At 50.2% G+C, this 21,547-nt stretch overlaps 8 protein-coding genes across 8 annotated transcripts; 4 read left to right on the top strand and 4 right to left on the bottom strand.

Annotated features, from left to right (window-relative positions):
• Positions 1-355: 355 nt before the first annotated feature.
• Positions 356-855, bottom strand: LY79DRAFT_572600 (uncharacterized protein). Its single transcript, XM_060559379.1, has 2 exons — positions 687-855; positions 356-625 (listed from the first exon to the last, which is right to left on the bottom strand). The coding sequence occupies exons 1-2, from the start codon at positions 795-797 to the stop codon at positions 563-565; spliced, it is 174 nt and encodes a 57-aa protein (XP_060407384.1). The 5' UTR covers positions 798-855; the 3' UTR covers positions 356-562.
• A 1,659-nt stretch (positions 856-2,514) lies between these two features.
• Positions 2,515-2,834, top strand: LY79DRAFT_572598 (uncharacterized protein; the record flags this gene model as incomplete). Its single annotated transcript, XM_060559378.1, has 1 exon — positions 2,515-2,834. Exon 1 carries the CDS (start codon positions 2,589-2,591, stop codon positions 2,829-2,831), a length of 243 nt encoding a protein of 80 aa, XP_060407383.1. The 5' UTR covers positions 2,515-2,588.
• A 2,021-nt stretch (positions 2,835-4,855) lies between these two features.
• Positions 4,856-7,669, bottom strand: LY79DRAFT_681363 (uncharacterized protein; the record flags this gene model as incomplete). Its single annotated transcript, XM_060564560.1, has 7 exons — positions 4,856-5,391; positions 5,419-5,527; positions 5,682-6,119; positions 6,519-6,818; positions 6,889-7,070; positions 7,192-7,389; positions 7,429-7,669. 7 exons carry the CDS (start codon positions 7,667-7,669, stop codon positions 4,856-4,858), a joined length of 2,004 nt encoding a protein of 667 aa, XP_060407382.1.
• A 1,603-nt stretch (positions 7,670-9,272) lies between these two features.
• Positions 9,273-11,451, top strand: LY79DRAFT_674914 (uncharacterized protein; the record flags this gene model as incomplete). The annotated part of the gene is made up of 5 exons (XM_060564378.1): positions 9,273-9,554; positions 9,624-9,714; positions 9,824-10,010; positions 10,046-10,456; positions 10,902-11,451. The coding sequence occupies 5 exons, from the start codon at positions 9,273-9,275 to the stop codon at positions 11,449-11,451; spliced, it is 1,521 nt and encodes a 506-aa protein (XP_060407381.1).
• A 328-nt stretch (positions 11,452-11,779) lies between these two features.
• LY79DRAFT_105136 (uncharacterized protein) lies at positions 11,780-12,289 on the top strand. The gene has a single exon (XM_060550656.1). It carries the CDS (start codon positions 11,931-11,933, stop codon positions 12,195-12,197), a length of 267 nt encoding a protein of 88 aa, XP_060407380.1. The 5' UTR covers positions 11,780-11,930; the 3' UTR covers positions 12,198-12,289.
• A 2,422-nt stretch (positions 12,290-14,711) lies between these two features.
• LY79DRAFT_708171 (uncharacterized protein) lies at positions 14,712-15,899 on the bottom strand (the record flags this gene model as incomplete). The annotated part of the gene is made up of 3 exons (XM_060565071.1): positions 15,407-15,899; positions 15,345-15,352; positions 14,712-15,270 (listed from the first exon to the last, which is right to left on the bottom strand). The coding sequence occupies exons 1-3, from the start codon at positions 15,428-15,430 to the stop codon at positions 14,712-14,714; spliced, it is 591 nt and encodes a 196-aa protein (XP_060407379.1). The 5' UTR covers positions 15,431-15,899.
• LY79DRAFT_584964 (uncharacterized protein) lies at positions 15,704-20,052 on the bottom strand (the record flags this gene model as incomplete). The annotated part of the gene is made up of 9 exons (XM_060560453.1): positions 15,704-15,990; positions 16,048-16,702; positions 16,838-17,323; positions 17,424-18,511; positions 19,000-19,422; positions 19,468-19,559; positions 19,611-19,684; positions 19,741-19,923; positions 20,020-20,052. 9 exons carry the CDS (start codon positions 20,050-20,052, stop codon positions 15,704-15,706), a joined length of 3,321 nt encoding a protein of 1,106 aa, XP_060407378.1.
• Positions 20,053-20,569: 517 nt separating this feature from the next.
• LY79DRAFT_572586 (uncharacterized protein) lies at positions 20,570-20,961 on the top strand (the record flags this gene model as incomplete). Its single annotated transcript, XM_060559377.1, has 1 exon — positions 20,570-20,961. A coding segment is annotated over exon 1 (242 nt), but the record flags the coding sequence as incomplete, so codon positions are not given.
• Between the last annotated feature and the right edge of the window lie 586 nt (positions 20,962-21,547).

The following is a 21,547-nucleotide window of genomic DNA, read 5'->3' as shown; positions in this document are numbered from 1 at the left end:
TTATAGAAAGACTATATATAACATATAAACTTATAAGGTAGTTTAAGATAATAATAAAGAATAAAGTAATATATATTTTTAATTAATTTTATATAATTAAGTTAAATTAACTTATTAAAATAATAGAAGGGTAAGTAAATATATATAACTTACTATAATATATAACTTGTTATATATATACGTTATATTTTTTTAACACTTTACTATAGATCTACTTAAAGGCTAGGCGTTAGCCTTGTCTATAGTAGTTTAAGTTAGACTATTAATTATTAAAGTGTATAGATATAGCGTTAATTATAATAATATCCCTAGTTAATTAGGCGTATATTAGTGGTGTCACTATTAGTAAATTCGCTGTAGTTATTGCCTTAAATTTATGGCCTTTTAACCAATGCATTTGTTATCTAAATTGCTACTTGTAGGTAGGGAAATCTATCTAGCTAATGACAGCAACATTTGACCTACTTTCGCTCATGGCCAATTGCCACACTTTGACACCTTACTTCGTACCTGGGGATTGAGGCGTTTCCCACTGTCCCTCCTCCTTTCTGTAATTGTCATATTAACCGCATGTGCAAGAAGTAACTCGAGGACCGTCGCAGGTGAAAGAGGCTTGACCGCCTCCCTTTATATATATAGATAATTAGTAGGCTTAGTTTATACGTGATCAAGTCTCTTTCACTTACACACTGGGTAATACAAGATAGTGCGCAAGTGTCTTTGTCGCTGAGAGGCACAGCAACAACAAATACACTATTGAAAGCAAGAAGCAAAGAAGATATTATAATAGCCTTCATATTCACGAGTGTGTGGTTTTTTGTTCTCTTTCTAAAATCAGACTTAGATGTTGTGTTAAGAAGGTAAAGTATAAAAAAATAGGAATGTGATATCATGAATCAGCCCCTTTATACCTGAGGTAATAACCTCTTCTGTATTTCCTGTTGAGATCCGGGTGGCTCCACCTGCACCCTCGGATTGGTCAGCCTCGTAGCCCTTTATCTTTGTGTCGTGTCAGTAGTTTGAGAAGGTTTGACCCGCAATCTGTCTGCCTGTTAACTGCTACTGTAACATCATATATGTGGGCCTGTAAGTGGGGCTAGGGTATAATTAGTATGTATTTGGAAATTAAAGCGCTGCTTAGCCCACACTTGTGGAGTACCTGTCCTTATTTCGGTAGCAGTTAACAGGCAGACACTTTGCAGGTCAAACCTTAGCATCTCAGACTATCTCAAAGTACTGACCCACCTCCTCTTAAGTCACTTTTGTCCCCACACCACCAACTCCAAATTCTCCACACCACCAACTTCAAATTTTTAACACTAAGTCAACAAGAAAAAAAAAAGGCTTTTTTAATAGTATATACTACACCCTTTATACTATACCTAATACCCTCTATATATAGAAGAATGTCTCTAGGGGTAAGTTTCTCTAAAAAGCTGATTTGTGCTACTAAATTCTAGATGCACCTTAAGCTAATAGAGATATCTCTGTTTTCTTCTTTTTTCTGTAGGAAAAGGGTAGGCTGGTCTGTGCGTAGGTCTGTGCAGAATTAAGCAAGAGACTTTAAGAGGTACTTTGATGACTCAAGTGCTGCCCCGCAATGTGTCTGCCTGTTAGCCGCTACCCTTATTTCTCTAACTTACTAAAGTTAATATTTTAATCTTATTTCAAATTTGAACTATAACTTAATTAGCTGTAATTAGTTACATATAACTAGTTTATATTTAAATCTGTTATACATAAACATTAGAGTAGGTTTAATTAATTAATTAAGAGAAACCTTATCCCTTTAGTTACAAGTGGACCTCATTGACCCTTTAGTAGACCCACCCCCACTTTTACCCCTCACTTTTGGAGATACATGACAATACCTTGTTCTAGAATGCTATTTTATTAGCAACCACCACTAATTTCAACATTATCACGAACATCCTGATTAAAATCTACGATGTCTGACTCTGATACCTCTATTTATAGCACTATTTACGTGGAGGTGCTGCTGGAGGACCTTGCTGTTGCCTACCTAGATATGCTGCCTAGAGCAGTGTAATAACGCAACAGTCTAGCCTAACAAGGCTCTAGCAGAGCTACTTAGACTGTAAAGTACCGTTATATAAAGGTAGAGATTGTTAGTACCTCTGGCATAGGCAAAACGCTATATAGATTAAAGTACTCTAAAACTATTGGCTTTTAGACTTAAATACCGTGGTCTAATTTGCCCTATCCTACACAGGGGGTTAATAAGGTCCACTTGTAATAAAAGGGATAATTAGATTATCAGTCTAATAACTAAAGTCTATTAGAGTAACCTACTTATTATAGTAGTCTAATTACTATATATAAATATATAATTAATACTTATATCCATAAGAAAGTTAGTTATATTGTTTTTAGAGGAAACTTAAGTAACAATGTTAATTAAGGTCGATATAGTTATATATAGGTAACTATTTGCTTTATACCTTTAATCTATATAGAGGTTACATATAGCCTTCTTTGAAAATTAAATATAAGCTTCTAGTATAGCTTTTCATCTTGTTCTATCTTCTACACTTGCTGCTTTTATTTGCCTATGTAAATTCTCTAGTATGAAGCCACTTATGACTGTCTTGGTTATTACGCTGACTAGCACGGCATGTGCTGCACTTAATCAGGAAACGCCTGTGTTTCTTGAAACCCGCGAACCTGTGCGCCGTCCTAAGCTAAGGCCAGGCAGGCCTAATCGATGGTATCCATGCAAGGAAGTAGGAGGACACTGTAGTTCCTCCAGCGATTGCTGCGGTTCACTTCTATGCAGCCGTTCTCATTCTTGCTACGAAAGCCGATTCTAGGCTAGTAAGTTTACATCTACAGTCTTAGATATATACTAAAGCCTATTTCCTATAGCTATAATAGGAAAGGTGTTACTAAGATTACGTTTACTGCCTTTGCAGGAATATACTGTTTTTTTAGGCTAATAAGAGGTTTATATTGTTAAAGTGTAGCAATTGGCAATGGTCCAAAGTGGGGCTGATATTGAGGACAAGGTCGTGGACTCAGACGTCGCCAAAAGTTCATTTCACGCAAGGGTGGAGAATACGATGAGGTTTCCAGCCATTGCTACAGTCTGTCAGTGCTGCCCCTGGTAGTGTGCCGAGATTTAGCTGTACTTGCCTTCTGTTCAATCCGAAAGGGTCGCCAGTCTTCGCTCCAAGGCCTCCATTTGGCCCGCAACGGCAAGGCTGAGGTTGCAGAGCTCCTTGCTCCTGCTCCGCTCAAGAACCGTGTTAGTAACGACATTCTTTCCTCTAGGGAAGAGTTCTTTTGCGTCATTAAAGGGGACGTTGTGCACTAGACGCTAGTTAAGAATGCTGGGGATTGTGGTGGAGGTGGGTGATGGCAGCGATGAGCGTGATGTACACGTTTGAGGAAACCGTTAAACAGACAGGATGATTGACAAATTATCTAGTAACAAAGTTTATTTGCCTATTGGCATTGATGCTTCTTGGTGTGCTGCTGCAGTAGTACGAGTAGAGTCAAGTTAAGTCAAGCCTTGCTTGTCTGCTCCGGTGCATTTGTGGCTGTGAAAGGCTAGGGTAGGTAGAACAGTAGAGACTTGTATAAGTGTATCTTCTAATATCCCTTGTAGTAGATATTGAAGATGGACACAAGTACGTTCATTATGAACAGGTTGCAGGGCCTGCTATAAGGTGTATTTTTTGACGTGGAGGAAGATGATCCCTGGACCTCGACCTGGCTGTCCACGTCTTGCGTGTACGGCTGGTAGGATGGCTTGGAGGAACGCGTTGGTGGCAATATAACCTTGGTGTACCTGATTAGATGGAACTGGGTAGATTAGGTAAGTCTGTGTTCTTCTATGAATATTACCACTGTCATGATTATGGCTTTCCACTATCCCCATTATTCTCTGTCGCTTATCGCTTGCTACGGGCTGAACCATTGGAAGTCGACAGTTCTTACTATTGATTAGCACAGCAGGGCTTTGCGTGTCATAATGGTGTACACATCGATTTGACTTGGAAACGAAGTCTCTCCATGAGCCGGCTGTCTCTAAGGATAACAAGATGATGAGCTATTACCCTTTAGTTTGTGTGAAACATAAGATTATTCTCTACGTTGTATAAACTAATTAGTTAGACTAACAGCGCTAGTAATCACATGTGCTATAGTTCTGACAGGAAGATTAGGTGGAACCCGCCGCAGTCAATTATCCAAGTTGAAACGGCAAAGCCGTTGGTGAGCTAATATCTTGAATTGGGATACGAAAGGGGCGTTGGGTTGGTCCTGTGGAATTCTGGCATTCTGATAGATATCTTACTAATATGGCCTCCTGAGTTTACAAGGTTACTTATGCCGCGTACTCTTTTGGGCTTAAAGGCATCCTACTATAACAAGAGAATGCTGGACGGCCAACCGGATCTAGATCGTAAGACAGGGTGAGGCCCTGGATGGAACTTGGTATGGACAGCGTAAGAGATGGTTGGGTCATTGCCTACAAGTACAGACCTAGAAGTTACTTACTAAAAGTCCACCCGGATTAAGGAATATGGCATGCCAGCGCCAGATGGCTTGAACGCGCGCTATATATTACGCATCTTCTTTACGTATAATATAGGGTTGTCACGGCGCCTTCAGTGGCGGTTGTGTAGCAGCTCAAGGTCTAAATAATGAAAGTATATACTCCAGATAACTGCACTCGCCACCGTAGAAGACCGGTGGGTGTTAGGCCACGGAGATGTGGCTGGCTTGTTTGGGGGCAGGGAGGGGGGTAGTTTTGGCAAAAGCTGTCTGCCCACGGAATCACATAAGCACACGCGCACTGAGATTTGTTTGGCCGCTACTAGATGATGTTGCTTCATGATGTTGCTGCCTTTCGAAGAAGAAGAATATACACCACGCAGAGCCTGTAACTACATGCAATCTCCGCCTTAATACCCTGAGCCTTGGCGCGCATGGTTTGCAGAGTGGCATCAGGATTGTTTTCTGGCTCTATCAAAGCCATCTGTGTTTGCGAAGAGGCCTCTGCGGCTTTGGCCGCTAACACCAAGGCATCTGAGCCAGGTGGCACCTGTTGTGACATATTAAAGTCTCCTACTCTTGCTGTAAGGCTTTGAGCGAAGCGATACATGGCCTTGAGGTTTAATACTTGTGCCTCCTTTTCTGATATCATTGTGAGAGCTGCTGTTTTCTCCATTGCTGCGCGTAAGTGCGCCTGGTGCTGCCTGTGGAGCGCCTTTAATCCTGAAAGAGAGGCGCCAACACCAAAATGTACTGTTTCGTTGGCCAGGAAGTCACGGATTCTTGAGGAGCAAAGGTTGTCGCTGTCTGCATAACTAGAAGCAGCAGCGTTGAGCAAAAAGCTCGACTTGAACTTGAAGAATGCAATGGCTGCTGTGGTGTCCTCTCATGCAGCGTTACAGTTCTTCCAGATGTTTTCGGCAGGCGTAGAAAAGGGACTTGTGAGGTACATGCTGCGGTATCGCTGTCGCAGAACATCTCCATCAAACCTGTCTGGGAGAGTGTTCCCCTCTGCCAGATTCGAGGCAGCGGTAATCAGGTACACCCCGCAGTCCCAAGTGTTTAGTTATATCGGTCTCTGCAATTGTTATTGGGTTATTATGATTCGTCTAACATAGGGCCAGCAGGACATAGTGTGGTTGCCTTGTTTCCTTACAACGTACCTTTAAGGACATTGCACTAGGCGGAAGAGCGAGCCCGTAGACTCTTGAAACAAACGGCGCAACTTGTTGGGTGGTTATGTTGTCGCAGCTGAGATCATGACCGAGAGGATCGTAGACGTGGAGGATGGAGGAAGCATAGTGGTAGAGAACCCAATGATTGCCTCTCTGGTTAAAAGGCATGAGCATTGCCGCTTTCCTGGACGCTTGTTCCATCCACTGTGGCGTTTTTGTCCATGCTCGCCATGCGCTTGTGGGCGCGACTGTTTCCACCGAGGCAACCGAGTCGCTGCACAACCGTCGGAGCAGAGTGTTGATAATGTCGTCGTTGAACCATTTCCCTGAATCGAAACGGTCAAGATGTGAGATGGGCCACTCAAGATTAGGGCGGCGGCTGTTGGCCATCGGACTTGTTGATTGCGTCTTACCATTAATAGACGGCTGTGAGGAAACATACGAACGGCCGGGTTTCCCTGACTTACAGACAGGTACAGAAACAGCAGGACTATCTTGGCGGCGACGGACCATAGAAGCTACTAAGGACGGTGCAATGCGTTTGTTTGTCGCACTGAAGATAAACTTGAACGAATTGTCATTCTCGTATCGAGTGCTGTGTATCGGGGCAGCAGCAGCGATTGGGGTGTCACCCATTGAAAGTCTGCGCCTCTTTGTAGGTGCGTTGCTGCTGGACAATAGTGGGTCTGACAGTCTTTTTCGAATCGTCACTGTTTTTGGGAGGTTGGATTTCAGGACGGAGATGTCATCATCGGCTTTGTAGGACTGCAAAGAAATTGGGGATGGCAACAACGAATTGTTAGCACCTGTCTGTGTATCATGTACAAGTGAGTCTTCTTCGTCTTGGTCGTTGTGAAAAACAGTGTGTGTGACTGGTGGCAGGGTGCGTTCGAATTTGTTATCGTCGCCAAATTCGTCGTCGTTGTTGGAGTCCTCGGAAACACGAAAGTCGCAGAACTGGCCTGATATATCCTCGAGAGCGACAGAGTGGTGGTTTCCTTTGTCCCCGCGGCCTTGCTCCAAAGTAGATGTCTCTGACACTTCCTGTTCAGAATACTCCTGTATCGGGCTGAGTCTTGTTTGCTGACTTGTTTGGGTTTTCGTACAGAGGTCAACGTGGACAGTCTGCTTATGTCAGGCAAAATTAGCATCAGCGGTTGGCCAAGACGTTGGGTTAGGGATGGAGATGGCTGACATGTGGAGGCGCAGCAGGCTCACTGGCTTCCCTTGCTGGCTCTCCTCCTTCTGTCTCTATCTCGTCAGAGAAATGGATAGAAGACACGGGCGAAGAAGGCGGGAACGGTTGAGTACTGGATGTGGACTTTTTGGGGTGGGGGCTGCCTTTTGGTCGTCTTATAGGCCAAGCGGTGGGGTCGTCTGGGATTGCAACCCATCTTGTCAGCGCACTTGGAGAATTCGGGTATGGAGAAAGAAGACTTACAGAACTGAAGAGTGTCTCAAAAGCGTTTCCTTGTAAGTTCGAGGGGCCTTCCCCGACCAGCGGTGACCTTGGACTTGGTGTCGCTAGCCAAGTTATTAGACGAATCAGTAATATCAGTCTGCAAGTGATAGACTCTGGTGGCAATATCGGCTAGGGTAACTTCAGGCTTGTTCAAATAAAGAGTATTAAGGGCTGTAAGGCACTGCAAATTAAGCGCAACTTTAATGCCAAGGAAGAAGCAAACAGTAACAAGCTCTAAGTTGAATTAGCGTGCAACAGCTGTTATTTAGCTACGCAGGTTCTTTGCCTTGACGATGTGATGTTGGAAGAGCTCTGTAAGAACAGTCGTCAAGACTTTGGGATGGACTTTGTCGCAGGCCCAAAGCTGGAATGGCTGGCGTGGCGGAGGATAGACGGAGTCGAAGGCTTCTTGGAGGTGGTTCCACTGCTTAAGGAGCGCGGCCCAAACGTCGTTAAGGTCAAACTTGAAAGCGTTAACTATATCGAGGGCATCTTCTAAGGAAGCTAACGACATGGATCTGATGCGATGGCGGTAGACAGTGTGGTGTGGGTGTGTATAAGTGAGGTTGTTTGTGTTTGTGAAAGATGGACGGGTTTGTGATTATATTCGTGATGCGCACGGGTGCGTTCGGTTACGCGAGGAAGGCACAACAGTATGTGACTGCCTTAATTGTGCCGCTACCTGAGATGAAGGAAGGACTAAAGGTAAATAAATGCTGGTTTCACAAGGGGATATCCTGTTTTTGCAAAAAGAGGTACAAAAACAGGATGGTGATAGTTAGTTGATTAGTTGAAGTAAAACTGGCAAACGGCCCAAGTTGAAGTGCATAATATGGGTGGGTTGGATCCTGACAAATTGTATCAGGCGTGTACTGTACTCCTCAACGGCAGCACTTTGGATGTGGTTGTAGCGGTCAAAGAGGTGATCAATTTCAGAGGAATTATGAATTGAGCTACGTAGACAGACAGACTGGCCGGGTTGATCACTGGTCGGGTTAGTCGTGGTCATCGCATCACAGTCGAGTCCGTCAGTGCCGGAACCGAGGGTCACGTCGTCAGACTCGTTACAAGTAGCGGTGCATGGGCAGGCAGACTCCTTGTGGGAGCAGTAGGGGGAAGTTGTGCTGTGGATTACACGCGTGGACAGACAATAGGAATAAGCCGAGGAGGTGATGGACATGGCATCGCTGTTGTCAAAAAAGGAACTCGAGGATGGCTGCCAATCCTACCGCAGTGTATTGTGTACGGGCCGTGAGAAGGACGAAATAGTTATTTGATTAAATAGGTTCCCAGGGAGTATCTGGGAGAATTGAGGATTAGAACAGGCTTGGACACAATCATGACCTGAGTTCCCTAGTATGCATAACCCATCTTGACGTCGAAACAATAGTGCATAAAGCCATGCTGGATCTAAATTGCCGGTCAGAAATAGCCGAAAGAATCACGCGCCTGTGGCATGAGAGGATGCTGTGGCGGCACTGTGGCGGCACTGTGGCGGTGCTGTTATTTTACATCACAAAAAGTGATGTAAAGTCCCCCCCGGGTGCCTAGTTGGTAGGGGGGTATTGCAGCTTCGGGGGGGGGGGTGTCCGGCCAGTGGGGCAGAAGTTCGGGGGGGGGTAAAGCCCTAAGCACCGTGTAGATTAAAAAAAACTAACTAAAGCATACTGAGCATATGCTGAGCATATGCTCAAGCTCTCGCACTTCTCACACTCTAAGCTAAGCCTAAATAAGCCTGATAACCCTAACCCTAGCTACTTTACCCCCCACAACGGATACCCCCCCCCCCGAAGCTGGAATTACCCCCTACGAACTATTCTCCCAGTCCCCCCCACCCCCCCCCCCCCCCCCCCCTTCCTGACTAACCAGAAAGCTGGGGTGGAGAACTGCAGGAGGGAAAGCATTTCCATCGACGTCTCGACCGTCTTCCAGCACCCGGTGCCTCGCGACTTGGCGATCCGCGCCAAATGGTTCGAAACCGATCAAGGGCTGCACTCGCGCGACGTCCGGTCATTTTCCATCATAGACGATTCGCATCTAGAAAACATCATCCAACAGGCTGCCAACGCTTGCCTCGTCAACCAGCATGACACAAAAGACATCTACCCCTGTCCATCATGACTCCTGGATCTTACGCCTTGCACAACAGCTTCGACCTCCCTCGTATGGAGCATCCACTCCACTCTTGGTGTCCTCCGCTGATACTTCAAACCGTTGAGGCGTACCACAAGGGCCTCAATGACTTGAGGTCGACGCCTTTCAACCACTTCGTCGACTACTTGGAAGATGCTGACACCGAGGCGTCGGGGAGTGCTTGGAAAGCTGGTCTCGATGAGTTCTCCGGCTCTTCGACCCCGGTTTTGCCCCACGCCACCTACAGTCCCAGAGCAACCGACATGGTCGACCGCTAGATGGTTTTCCGCCAAGGACGCCTAAGAAGCAACATCGTCGACTCGACTCTCGTCCAGACAGCCCTGGCAATCGTCATCAAGGCTAGGCACGCCAACTCCCGCCAGACGGCTTTCGGCATCACCCTACAAGCTCGCAAGCGACGGCATAGTGACGCATACCCAATATAATTCAGGCATGTTGGACCACAGATTAGTGCAGCGTATCCTGTACCAGTTTAACCAAGTTCTTGGCCAGCTAATCTAACTTTAGCCTACAGCGACCAGCTGCTGCAAACACAACACCTTCTCGTTGCACGCGAAGATACAACCAGACACCCCAGCCGCCGACACATTCGACGCAAGCTTCACTTACGCGGAGCTGGACCACATTTTCAGTCTTCTTGCCCACCGGCTCCGGCTAATGGGCGTCAAGACAGGCCACACAGTTCCGTTCTACTTCCGCAAGTCAGCTTAGATGCCCGTAGCCACCGTGCCATCAGCACAAGCTCCGCTGCCTACGGCAAGGCTATAGGCCTCAGTCCAGGATCCTACGTGCTTCAGTTCGCAGCATACACCTTTAGCATCAGCATACAGGACGTCTTCACGACCCTAGCCCACAGCAGTTACGTCTACCTGATCTCGGACTCGGACAGGGTGAACGACCTCGCCGAGGCCATCGACAGAGTGCAAGCCAACTTTGCCGGCATCACGCCCACGGTTGCATCCATGCTCTCCCCGGTAGACGTGCCCACGCTCAGATCCATTGTCCTAACCGGCGAGCCCATTCCAAAGTCCATCTTCGAGACATGGCACGCCGAGGTTGACCTTTATCACTTCTATGGCCCTGCTGAGTGCTCCATCTACTGCTACTCCTCTCACTGGCTCCTAGTCCATCGAGCAAAGACAACAAGGTAGCCGTGGACTCTCGCTTGAGCTGCTCTCCCTCCACCACACTGGAGCTACAAGCGCTGGAACTGGAGGCGCTTTTGCACTGGTGGCAGACAGCTAGTCACAAGGCAGATGTCTACAAGGACATTATCTCGCTGCTTTCACGATGCATCACTTCGTTTATCCGCAGAGCTAAATCTGACCCAATTGGGGCTTATCAAAAATCTTCTGCTGTCTTTGACCGCATCACCGTGATGACTAGGTCCCAGCGTTTGGAGGCCACCCTGTCATCAAAATCACCACTTGCCGTGATCTATCAGGCTCTGGAAACGGCAACTCGGGCAGCTCGATTATACAAGGAATCGGCCGACTGGATCTCCAAGATCAAGGGGACTCTCGACCCTGAGAGTGATTCGGCATCCAAAGGTTGCGCAGTAGCTCCTGGAGCAGCAAACTAAGCAGCAGCAGCGTCCTGAGCAGGATCGGGCGTCCTCTGCAGGGCCGAAATTGGGTTGTTGAGCGGCACGACCACGATAAGCTGGTTCCTATAGGACGCACAGGCGAACTCGTCGTCAAGGGCCCCACTGGTCAGCAAGGACTACCTCAACGACGCCAAGAGGACAAAGGCCGCCTTCATCAAGAACCCAGCCTAGGCCCCGACCAAGACCAAGGACAGCACCACACGCAGGATAGGATGTACAAGACGGGCGATGTGTTCTTGCAGAATACCGACAGCAGCTTCGACTTGGTCGGCCGAAAGGACAACCAAGTCAAATTCAGGGGCCAGCGCGTGGAGTTTAACGAAATCAGCTCCGCCCTGCTGGATAGGCCCGAGGTCAAGCACGCGGCGGTTGTAGTCCCCAAGACCGGTCTCTGCGCCAAAAGACTTGTCACTGTGGCATGTTGCCTACATGCCGAAGGTGAAGTTGAGACCCGCGTCAAGGCTGGTGACGATACGATGGCCATGTCGCCTGACATGTTCGGCGCCCGCACACTAGTCTTACAGAAGGTCCTTTGAGTGCCTTCTGATTGCGTCGACATGAGCCGGTCATTCCTGGGCTCGGGTGGCGATTTCATCACAGCAATGCAGTTCGTATTAATGGCCAGCGGCAGCGGCCTGTCGGTGAGAGTGGAGGATATTCTCCTGGCCAAGGTCCATTCTATCCTATCACTCTTGCAGATAACTTCCATCATCGCGACGACCTAGTTGTCCCTGAGCTCATCCGTTGGCCCTCTATTTGCTGCGGATCTAATTGACGTGGACAACGACGATTGCTACGTGTTTATGACTTCGAACTTCCTCGTCATGGACTCCTTCTTTTGGACCCTCGTCCTCGACGAGATCAACCACTTCTCGCAGTTTGGAATACTCAAAAACACAGAAGCGTTGCTACCTTATGAGTATTGCTACCTTATGAGCACTGGTGCCAGACTTTGTCGCTGACGTTCAGGCCGTGAGACAACGTCTAGTATGCAAATGTGAGACTCACTGGCGATATGGAATATTGGGGCGTCAACGAGAACCAAGTTGTTGTCTTGAACCTGCAGCTCTATTGCTGCTGTTCTCTGGACGCCGTATCCGGCTGTCAAGGTATGTCCGGAGTAGACTCCACGGACATGTTCCTATCTGCTATCGCATACTCCCTCTGCCTCACCTTCACGGACCACCCGCCTCCGTCCATCTGGCTCCACGTCGACGCGCAAAACGACGTCGATCTACTGCCGCTAGACTACTCCAACACGGTTGGATACTTTACGTATTGATGCAACGTGGACATCACGACACTCTGAGGGTGGAGTTTTCGTTCCCGGACAACATGGGACGCACAAAGGAACTTGTGGCCTGAATGGCCTCAACGAAACCGGTCCTGGACCAAGTCGCTAGCGGCTTGGCAGGCCTTGAATCACGACTACAGCCGTTTTTGAACTATTCTTACCCTGTTCTCAATGCTTGAGGCTAGTTGGAGGCAGGATTATCTCAAGTCGGAACTCCTGGCGGCTCAATCGTCCATCTTGTTAAGCATACGTATCCCTGCTCTTCTCTACAAGAGGACATGCTCTTCTCAGAGGAGAAGGGGAAAGGACACTATAACCTTTTTTTATGTCGTGCGTCTTGGACGCGTATTTTCCGCGGCTACTGTGATTGTCTCCTCTAATTCCTGGGTGGACGCAGGGTTAGGCCTTTTCTGAACCTTCTTTGTGGGAGACCTGCTCTGGCTCGGTTGGCTCTCCCGGGATTGACTTGGGTCCAGCGTCGGTCGTGCGATCCTTGAGTTCGGCCTGGTCCGGGCTTCTGGTCCTTGGGGCTGGTTGTGGGGCCGGTTGTTCCGGGTGGTACCTTGGCCGTTGGTTGTAGGCCCCGAACAACCCACTCCTTCCGGGAAGCCACTCGGCCGGCCGTGGCTACGCGTTAACGACCCCGTTAGCCTTTTGCTCCTCGGCCCGCGGCAAAGCCGAGACGGTGCCGCCCCGTATCCGGTACGGGCCATACGGTCGCGTCGTTCGAGTTTGCACCTTAAGCCGGCCGCAACGGCAATCCCGTCTCTGAGCCGACCGACATGCGCCTCCGTCCTCTCGAGCCGCCGTGTCGTCTCCGCAGGTCTCGAGTGCAGGGGCTACTACGTCGGCGATACCACGTCTTCTTGGGTGCCTCAGGTACGAACTGGGAGTGCATCAAATGTACCGGCGATACCGCGTCCAAGTAACGGCCCAGGTACGAACTGGGAACGCAGCTCCCCTGCTGCCTTCTGGTCACAACCACGGCGCTACGGCCCACCAGAAACCCCGGGCGCAACCCCAGGTCCAGCTTCCCGTTACCGCGACTCGTCTCCAACTCGCAGCCGACCATGCCTTGCGGATCAGAGGCGCAGAGCAGCCGTCACGCCGGCACGACTACTCGCACTCTGTCCACTGACCCAACCCGTGTCTGCCGTATGATGTTCGATCGCGGTGCGCTGTGTCCTCAGGATCGGTCCGGCCGCTTCTCCTGTGCTCGTAGCTTAACAAGTCTGCTGACACCATGTCAACCCATCGGTCTTAACAACTTCCATTACGCTCGACCAGAGCCCGTAGGCTTGTTCCGAGCCCTCGCCAGGAGACGCGCCGATGCCTCATGATGCTCGACTCGTCCACCTCCCAAGCCCAGAGCCGAATGGGCCGGGGGGTGTCTTGTCTCTTCATCGACGTAAGCCAATGTCAAGTCGGATGGTTTTCTTACGCCAGTATCCCCCGTGTAGCATGTTAGCTTCAGAAATGGCGTGGGTAACGCGGTGGTCGTTGATCGCGTAGTCCGTTTGGAGGTTCTCGAGTGCCGATGAAAACTTGTCACAGCACCACCCAACCGCGGTTTTTCGACCGCGCGCGACGCACCGCGCCACCCCCACCACTCCTACTGACACCGGACACCACGAGAAGGTCTGCCACATCGTCCCACTGCTCTTTCAAGCAGCATCTTTTGTACTCACCGGAGGCCTGTCTCTCCCTATCCCGCAGTTCCAACGCGAAACCCCCCTTTCGTGACCCCTTGGTGGTATGTTTATCTGAACCGGCCCCTCCGCCGGTGTCTCGCCGGTACCCCCCCACTCCCACAGGCGCCTCTCCGTCCACTGCAGTGCCTGACACGCAGTGAGCTGTATGCATCCCTCTCATTCAGCTTCACCCAGCCCGTGTGCTGGAGGGACTGCTCGGCTTTGGGTTTTACTTAAAAGCCTAGGCTGACTATGATGGCTTCCCTGTCTCTTAACCTCGGGCACATCCGCCAGATCCAGCTATGTGTCAAAACCGTCACGGAAGTCCGAGTGACAGTTCGGGGCCATCAACTGTTGCATACGCGACTGTCGTACCCAGTGACGATTGAAGATGGGTTGGGCCTGCGCAAGCGAGCAGGTTCGCCCGCAACAGTTCCGGATTCTGGATCCGCTGATCGAGTTGGCAGCCACCTCTGATGACATACACCGACAAAGACGACTTGAAATAAGAGACCGAGATAGATAGCGCAACGTATCATGGCCTTGTGAGGCGGACACCTACACGTCGCAGCCTTGGTCGTGTTAATGGTGTACTCAAGAAGACATTGTGGCTCAGCCGGAATACGCTGGAGAAACCTCCCGTGGTCGCCGGCTTGTTGGCATCTCACCAGGTTGTCAGCCGCTCGGCAGGCAGTTCAGGCGAGCCCCAGAGCCATGTGATGATGAGCGATAGAAGCCATCCGATGGCTGCAATGACAAGGCCGACCCAGCCAGGGACCGCGCATATAAGAACCAGAATATCAACAATTAACTAGCAAGCTTGAATGACAAGAGCCAGGACCGTCTGGATGCGCTCGACCAGGCCCATTTCCTCCCACGCCTGCGAGCCCGCAATGCACGCTATGATGAGCATAGCCAGTGACATGGCGCAGGCGAACCCGCGGATCGCATACTCAGTGGTGCTAAACTTGAGTTTTGTCTTGACGACCTGCTCTGAGCCCTTTGCTGCCGCCTTGGCCGACTTTGACAAGGAGTCGATTCGGTCTCGGACTTGTTCGGGAGCGGCTCCAGCTTCGCCAGCCAAGGTTGCCTGGACATTCCTTGACTTGTTCGTGCCGAGCGCCATGTCCTTGGAGCTGATGGCGTTGCGACGAGTCCGATTCGCCAGATCTGTGGTCTCCAGGACGACATCTGGGTGAGTAGCCATGGAGACTTCCATGACGGACATTTCTAGATTCCGCGCAATCACGGCATTTGACTCGGCGAGCTTTTGCGCCGCCTTGACACCCTTACCCTTGAACGTCTCGTACGCCTTGTAGGTGGTAAAAGCCAAGTTTCCGAAAGCTGGAAGCTGCCAATGACGAGGCGAGCTTTTTGGAGCTTGGTCAGACTGCTGGAGTCTTTGAGCCACGATCCCCATGCGTCCCAGGACTCCCAGACATACCACGACGTCTACACTCTCATCAGCCCCTGAATCGAGAGTTTGGGGCACACAACACGACTTACCATTCCCAACCCAAGGGCAAACATGAACGCTCCTGTCCACGGCTGGGCCTCCACATACGCTGGCTCACTCGGCTTTTCCGGCTTGGACTTTTGCGACGAGTAATCTCCCTTCTTGCCCCCCTTCACCGCCCTCCTCGCAAAAGCCCACACCCTCGCCAACCCCTTCCGACCATAATACACCACGCCAGGAATAGCTTAGACACCTTCTACCGCCCCGCTGGCCACTCCGGCAGCGCTCTTAATCATACCGCTGGCCCTGTCGACTGTGTTCTAGGGATTCTTCTTTATTTTGCGCTTCTAGTAACCCTCCTTCCACTGGTTGAATTCCACCAGACTCTCGACCATGGCCTCGCGGAATTCGGTTGACATGCCTGCTCTGTTTGCGGCGTATTCGTCGAGGATGAGGGTGAAGAAGTCGAGAAGATAATCGCGGAGGCTGTTCTCGAGCTGTTTGGGGTCGTTGATTGCGCGGTGCTTGAAGAGGTTTTCCCGGAGAAGACAGGCCTTGACTGCGTTGCTTAGTTGTAGGGTTAGCGGGCCGAGGTCTTCGGTGCCCTTGTCGTCCTTCCAGAGGGCGTTGAGCACTGATGAACAGCCATTGGTGACACAGCCTCATCGCGGCATCACGGAAAAATACTTACTTGTGCAGTACATCTCCAGCGTGTTGAGCTGCGTAATCTCTGATAGCGCCGACTCTTTGGCAATGTGCGCAACCATGTCTTCCTGCATGAGCGCCTCAAACAAAAGGTGTGCCCACTTCTTTCCACCCGACATGGCCTTGATGGCATCGTTGTTCGTCTCCTCGGTGGCCATCGTCTTGTCGCTCAGATAGTCACTGATGCAAGGGTACTTGCGCCGAAAGACCAAAATAGACAGCTGCGTGTTGAGCTCATTGTACTCGCGTGACTTGCCGAGACAGCGTTTGCCCGACCCTTGCCAAGAGTACTTGAGGCGACGCTGCCACGGGACGTCGACACGCACCTTGAATCTGCTCTCTTGTTCGTCTGTGAGTCCTACGGCGCACTGGGCGATCCAGGCTGGCGCGTAAGTGCCCTTGATCCACTCTTGTAGTTTAGGGTCCAACAAGCCCGCAAGATCGTCGGGAATCTCGTCGATGCCGTACGTCAGGCTTGCGGTCGGCGTCGGTCTCTCCTTGACCCCCAAGATCAACTTGCGATCGTCGGCGTCCATGTGGTAGTGCATGACCTTTTGGAGCAGCTCTTGGGTGTCCTTCTTTAGCTCGAAGGTGTTGATAGTGAAACCTGTCGTGAGATCTCTCACGCTCTGAGTCTTGGCCTGTATGGGAAGAAACTGCGGCTTTGATCCCGTCGTGGGACCAGGAGATGTTCCTTTCTCCGGGGGGCTAACTAGTATCGCGGGAGTCTATATCTTTTTGCCGTAGGCCTTGTAAGACAATCTTTCGTCATCTACCGTCTTAAGGTCAAACTCAATCCAGGTACCGCCAATCAAGCCTTTAAGCGTGTTAGTAGTTAAGACAATCTTTTGCAGGATGAACCTCATGTCCAAATCTCCCTCACTCAATCTCATATTGGTGAACTTCAAATCCGTATACGACTTGACGCCATGATCGTCTGAGCCTTCAAGCACATTATAATCCGCCGCCAGCGCGAGTCTCTCTGGTGAGATCATGGTGATCTCACAGCAGAGCTCTTTCTTCTCTGTGCGCGTGACGAACATGCTGTACATGTTAATAATCTTAATCCCTGGGGAGGATGTCTCGTTGAGCTTGGCAGCTAGCCGATCGAGCGCGGGAAGCGCAAAGTCAAACTTAGGGACGCCTTCGCCCGCTTGCTTAAGCACTTTTTCGACTTGTAGCACCTTGAAAGGAAATTCTCCAGTAGGGCCGTCCTGGAGGGTGTCGACCTCGCATGAGGTCGTACGTTTCGACGACTGATTCTATCACGTATGACGCCGCTGTCGGTTTTGGGCTGTCCATCTTTTAGACAGTTTTGACTCTTTCTTCGAGAATGGACGTGTCTGAAATGAAAACACTCACCCGGGCAAGGCCCGTTTCGGCGACAGGTGTCTCATCCTCGTTGCTGCTCTTTTCTTCTTCGAGCTCGTAAGACTCTTCGGCGGCAGCTTCAGCGCCAGCAGAAGAGAACGCCTGCTCCCCACCGGCTCCCATCTCCTCCGTGGGCACGTGAAGGGCGACAGCCAGGGCTTGGAAATGGACAGCCTTGCTCGAGGGTTGTGTCGGTGCCGGGTTGTCGTCGACCCAGATGAACCCGTCTCCAGCTGCCATGTTATGGTCACCGCCAAACGAACACAAGCCGTGTTCCCATACATCATCCTCCAGGGGTCGCGACCAGACAAACCCTCGTTCCAGGACTTGCGCGCACACACACGCCGTCCCGTCAAGCCAAATCTGACCATCTATGCAATCGACATTCGGGAGGCTGCCATAATCACCTAACCGCTCCTTATCGGCAGCGTTGGCAGTCGACCTAAAAGAACGGCTCTGAAAGTAGAGCGCCGGCACTTTCGGTCCCGATAATGGCTTGGTGCGCATGGCTAAAAGCTCCGAGTCGCTTCTGCCCAGCTCGGCATGAAGCAAACCCATGACCGTCCCCTGTCCAAACCGTGCAAGAAGCGGCTGTAGTTCCTCCAGATGACGAAGCATACGCAGCTGATCTGCGGGGGGGATCTGTCGAAGAGCATTGGCCATGGTTTTGATGGTGATCTCTGGATAGTTCATTTGCACGAGATACCCGTTGGCGTGGTAGCTCCGAAGACCTTCGCGCAGGTGCACTCCGTGAACGAACTCGCAGTTGACAGTTTCTAGCCGGAGACTTTGGATGGGAATTTCAGTGTATGTTCGTCCGTCGTCGGTGTGCAGGAGAACGTACCCGACTTTGAGCGCTCCGACCTCATGCCAAGTGTTCTCTTGATGAGCGGCTGTAGCGTCCACGGCGCGAACTCTGCCAAACTTGTCGACAAAGGGGTGATTCGGTGTGAAGAAGGCTGGATCGTCGTTGATGGCGCAGAGGGTGATTTGTCCTCCTCGGACGGGCGTGCGGACGATTTCACCCGACACAACACCCCATTCGTTCGTGTCGGCTCGGGTCAGCACCCAATCATGTTCTCACAACGTCTCAATTAGCAATGACCCTTGGCTAGTTAATAGTATTGTCCCTGCCACAAGGCACGATGGGGTAGGCCGGCTCCAAGTCTTCTTGCCAGAACCGGACACCCGCAATCTTGTGCTCCAGCACGGATCCGCCCCAGTGAGTCAGTCCACTTTGTGTCTTCAGCTGGTCGCAGCATAGGCGTTTTGAACAGTTGCGTGTACCAATTCCACACATCAACGTCCTTGCATTCGATCTGCGCAGCCGCTAGTGCCACTCTGTACTGGTGATCCTGGACTTTGCGCTTGTCTGCAGTCGGCATGTCGCCTCCCCGAAATACATCGCCCATGTGGACTTCTCCAACGGTATCCTTGTCGATGGAGCGCAGTGCGGCTTGCGCTAGGACTTGGATCTTCTTTTCCCAGTCGGTCCAGAGCTACTGTGCGAAGCCGAGTGTGTTTTGCGGAATGGACATGAGGAGCTTGGTCTTGATGGCTTCGTTACTCATAGCCTGCGGTGCTACGGATGCCAGCACATTCTCAACTATCAGCGGTAGTCCACTGGCCATGTCTAGATTCGGTAAATAGACAAGGTCCACAGGCAACAGGATCTGCATCAAATCTTGTGTGAACTTGGACCAGTCCTTGACATCGCCCTCAACCCGCGTGCTCGTCTGAGCTGCTAGGACCTTGTTGAAGACATTAGAAAAGGTTGTCTTCTCGCTGGGTGCTTTCATCTGCTCCAGCCAGGCTTTGACTACGCCTGCAAACGAGTCACCCGCACTGTCGGTGTTAGGGACATAACCAACAAGGCAGGGAGTATTGCCTCTGCGGAAGAACTCGTAGACGAAAAGAAGATTTGAGCGATAGTTTCCGCAGCTGAATAGCTCGGATGAGTCTTCTGCGATGCTGAACTGGACAGCTGAGTCTTGTTAGTAAGACAACAATATTTTTGTCATGGGGCGGAACAAACCTTCAGTGGTCAAGATTTCACGGTAAAGTTGCTTGAATATGGCGTTTTTCGCCAGAGTTCGGAGTTGTGGGAGGGCAACATCGTTCAGAGCACTATCAGACAATCAGATCCTGCTCTTTCGGGACATTGGGCTTGCAACATACCTGTCAATATGCGCTTCAATGAGAAAGGGGACCAAATTCATAAGCAACGACCGCACCAAAGCGGTTGTTTTGTCCTGTACAAAGTAGTCAGTAAAATGCCTAAAGTTCGTGGTAAGATCTAGGCGCCTACCCGGTTCGCGGACTTTACAAATCCATACTCGTCACCCGGCTGCGATGACAAAGCCATGGCCAGACTCAAGGCTGCGAGTGAATCGCCACCATTCCTGACTTCCTTGTGGTTGTTGCGTATGTCCTCGTAGACATCCCATGCGTTCGGATCATAGCTGTCCGTCAAGTCTACCAATGCACTCAACTGGCCATTGGTAACCAGGTGATGGCAGACCGCGCGCGCTGAGGTGGCTGATGTGAATGCGGCAGTGCTCTGTAGAACTTGGATCACCTCCATTACCTTGTCCCGCAAGAGATTCGGGGTGGCGGCCATGTTGAACCAAATGATTAGCACACGTCAGAGTGACCGCAAGATCACCTGTTGCTCAGGTGCACTAAGATCAGGTCCTTGGAGTAACGGGATATACAGAAAAACACACCAGCATCATAATTACTAGTCAGTGGGCTGGTAAAGATTCTTGAGGGTTTTAAAGAGAGCAACAACGACTCCGGATTTTTTTTGCCTTTTTTTTAAGTGACAATCTAGGCCTCTTAGTAGTAAAAAGTTGAAGCTGACTATGTCATAGCAAGGATTTGGTTGGTTACTATTGGCACACAGAAGAGACATAGCGGCGTGTTTTATTAGCACAATCTTCTGAAAGCAGCAAAGCTGAACTTGCTAGCTTCGGCTAGAAACCAGGGTGGTCTCGCCACCACAAAGTTCATTGCTTCTCTTAGACAAAACAAACGCGTCAAATCGTCCAAATAGAATCCATATTAAGCCAGTTATCCGCTGTCAGGCGTTAGCTTAGAGATGCTCAACTTTCAGCTAAGTCCAGCTGGAATAAAACGTCCTATGTGGCTCGATTTCGACCCCCTGTAAGTTTCTATCATGCTCGGCAGTGCTATAACTGTGGGGTTTTGGCAAGTGATTTGTCTCTTAACTCTGAAGTTCGTACCCTGTCTGTGCATCATACTGGCCGCAGGCCGCCGGCAATCTAGCCCTCGCTTTTCCGGCCGTGCTTGCTGGGGCCCGGTGGTTCCGCTCTGGTGTAGCCCCGGCGATGCCCTCTGGTCCCCAATATCCATCGAGGCCACGGAATCCCTCAAGACCTTATTAATGTACTTGATTAAGTAAATAAATATAGCTATATAAGAGAAGCTGTAATAAGGTTAATAGAGTTGACGAAAAAGCTTACCTAGATGTCGCGATGCCTTCACGACATCGCGCAGCCTTTGAGGGATCCGACCGGTGCCGGAACATCTATTAATCCGGACCTACCGCCCAGATCCACTATACTGACACGTATATCTACGAGCCTGAACAGGCAGCCTAGAACATAGATAGTCAAGCCGTTTTCCTATGACTTTTCGTGATCAAATAAGTGCATCGTGACACTAGATTTACAGTTAGTTTTTTTTATATTGAGTTCATAAAGAGTACTACTACGGTCTTTTTGGTAGGGTTGGCGCCAACAAGGTGTTGGCAGCGCAGCCACAAGTACCGAGCTGTGACCGTGGCCGTTACGGTCGCATTACGACCACACCACGGCTAGTGACTTTGGCGTGACTGTTACGTTAATTGGATGTGGCATGACCGAGGCAGAACCCCCACCTAAACCATCCTCAGACATCCCCAGTCGCATCGCCATGGCCAACGTAGAACCGACTGGTCCAACATGCCAGCCGCTCATTAATTAGTTGCCTGCCGCTGAAGATAGAAATCTCCTCTTGACTAGAACAGTAGTTTTTGACCTGCATCTGCTGGCTACTAGTTTTACACATGGCTAAATCAAGAACGCGCTCAATGCTTTCGCAGCGTACAAAGA

The sequence above is a fragment of the Colletotrichum navitas genome (genome assembly GCF_030913465.1).
Source record: "Colletotrichum navitas strain CBS 125086 chromosome Unknown LY79scaffold_155, whole genome shotgun sequence".
Lineage (NCBI taxonomy): Eukaryota > Fungi > Ascomycota > Sordariomycetes > Glomerellales > Glomerellaceae > Colletotrichum > Colletotrichum navitas.
Note: the sequence above shows the minus strand (reverse complement) of the source record. Positions and strands in the feature narration are given on the sequence as shown.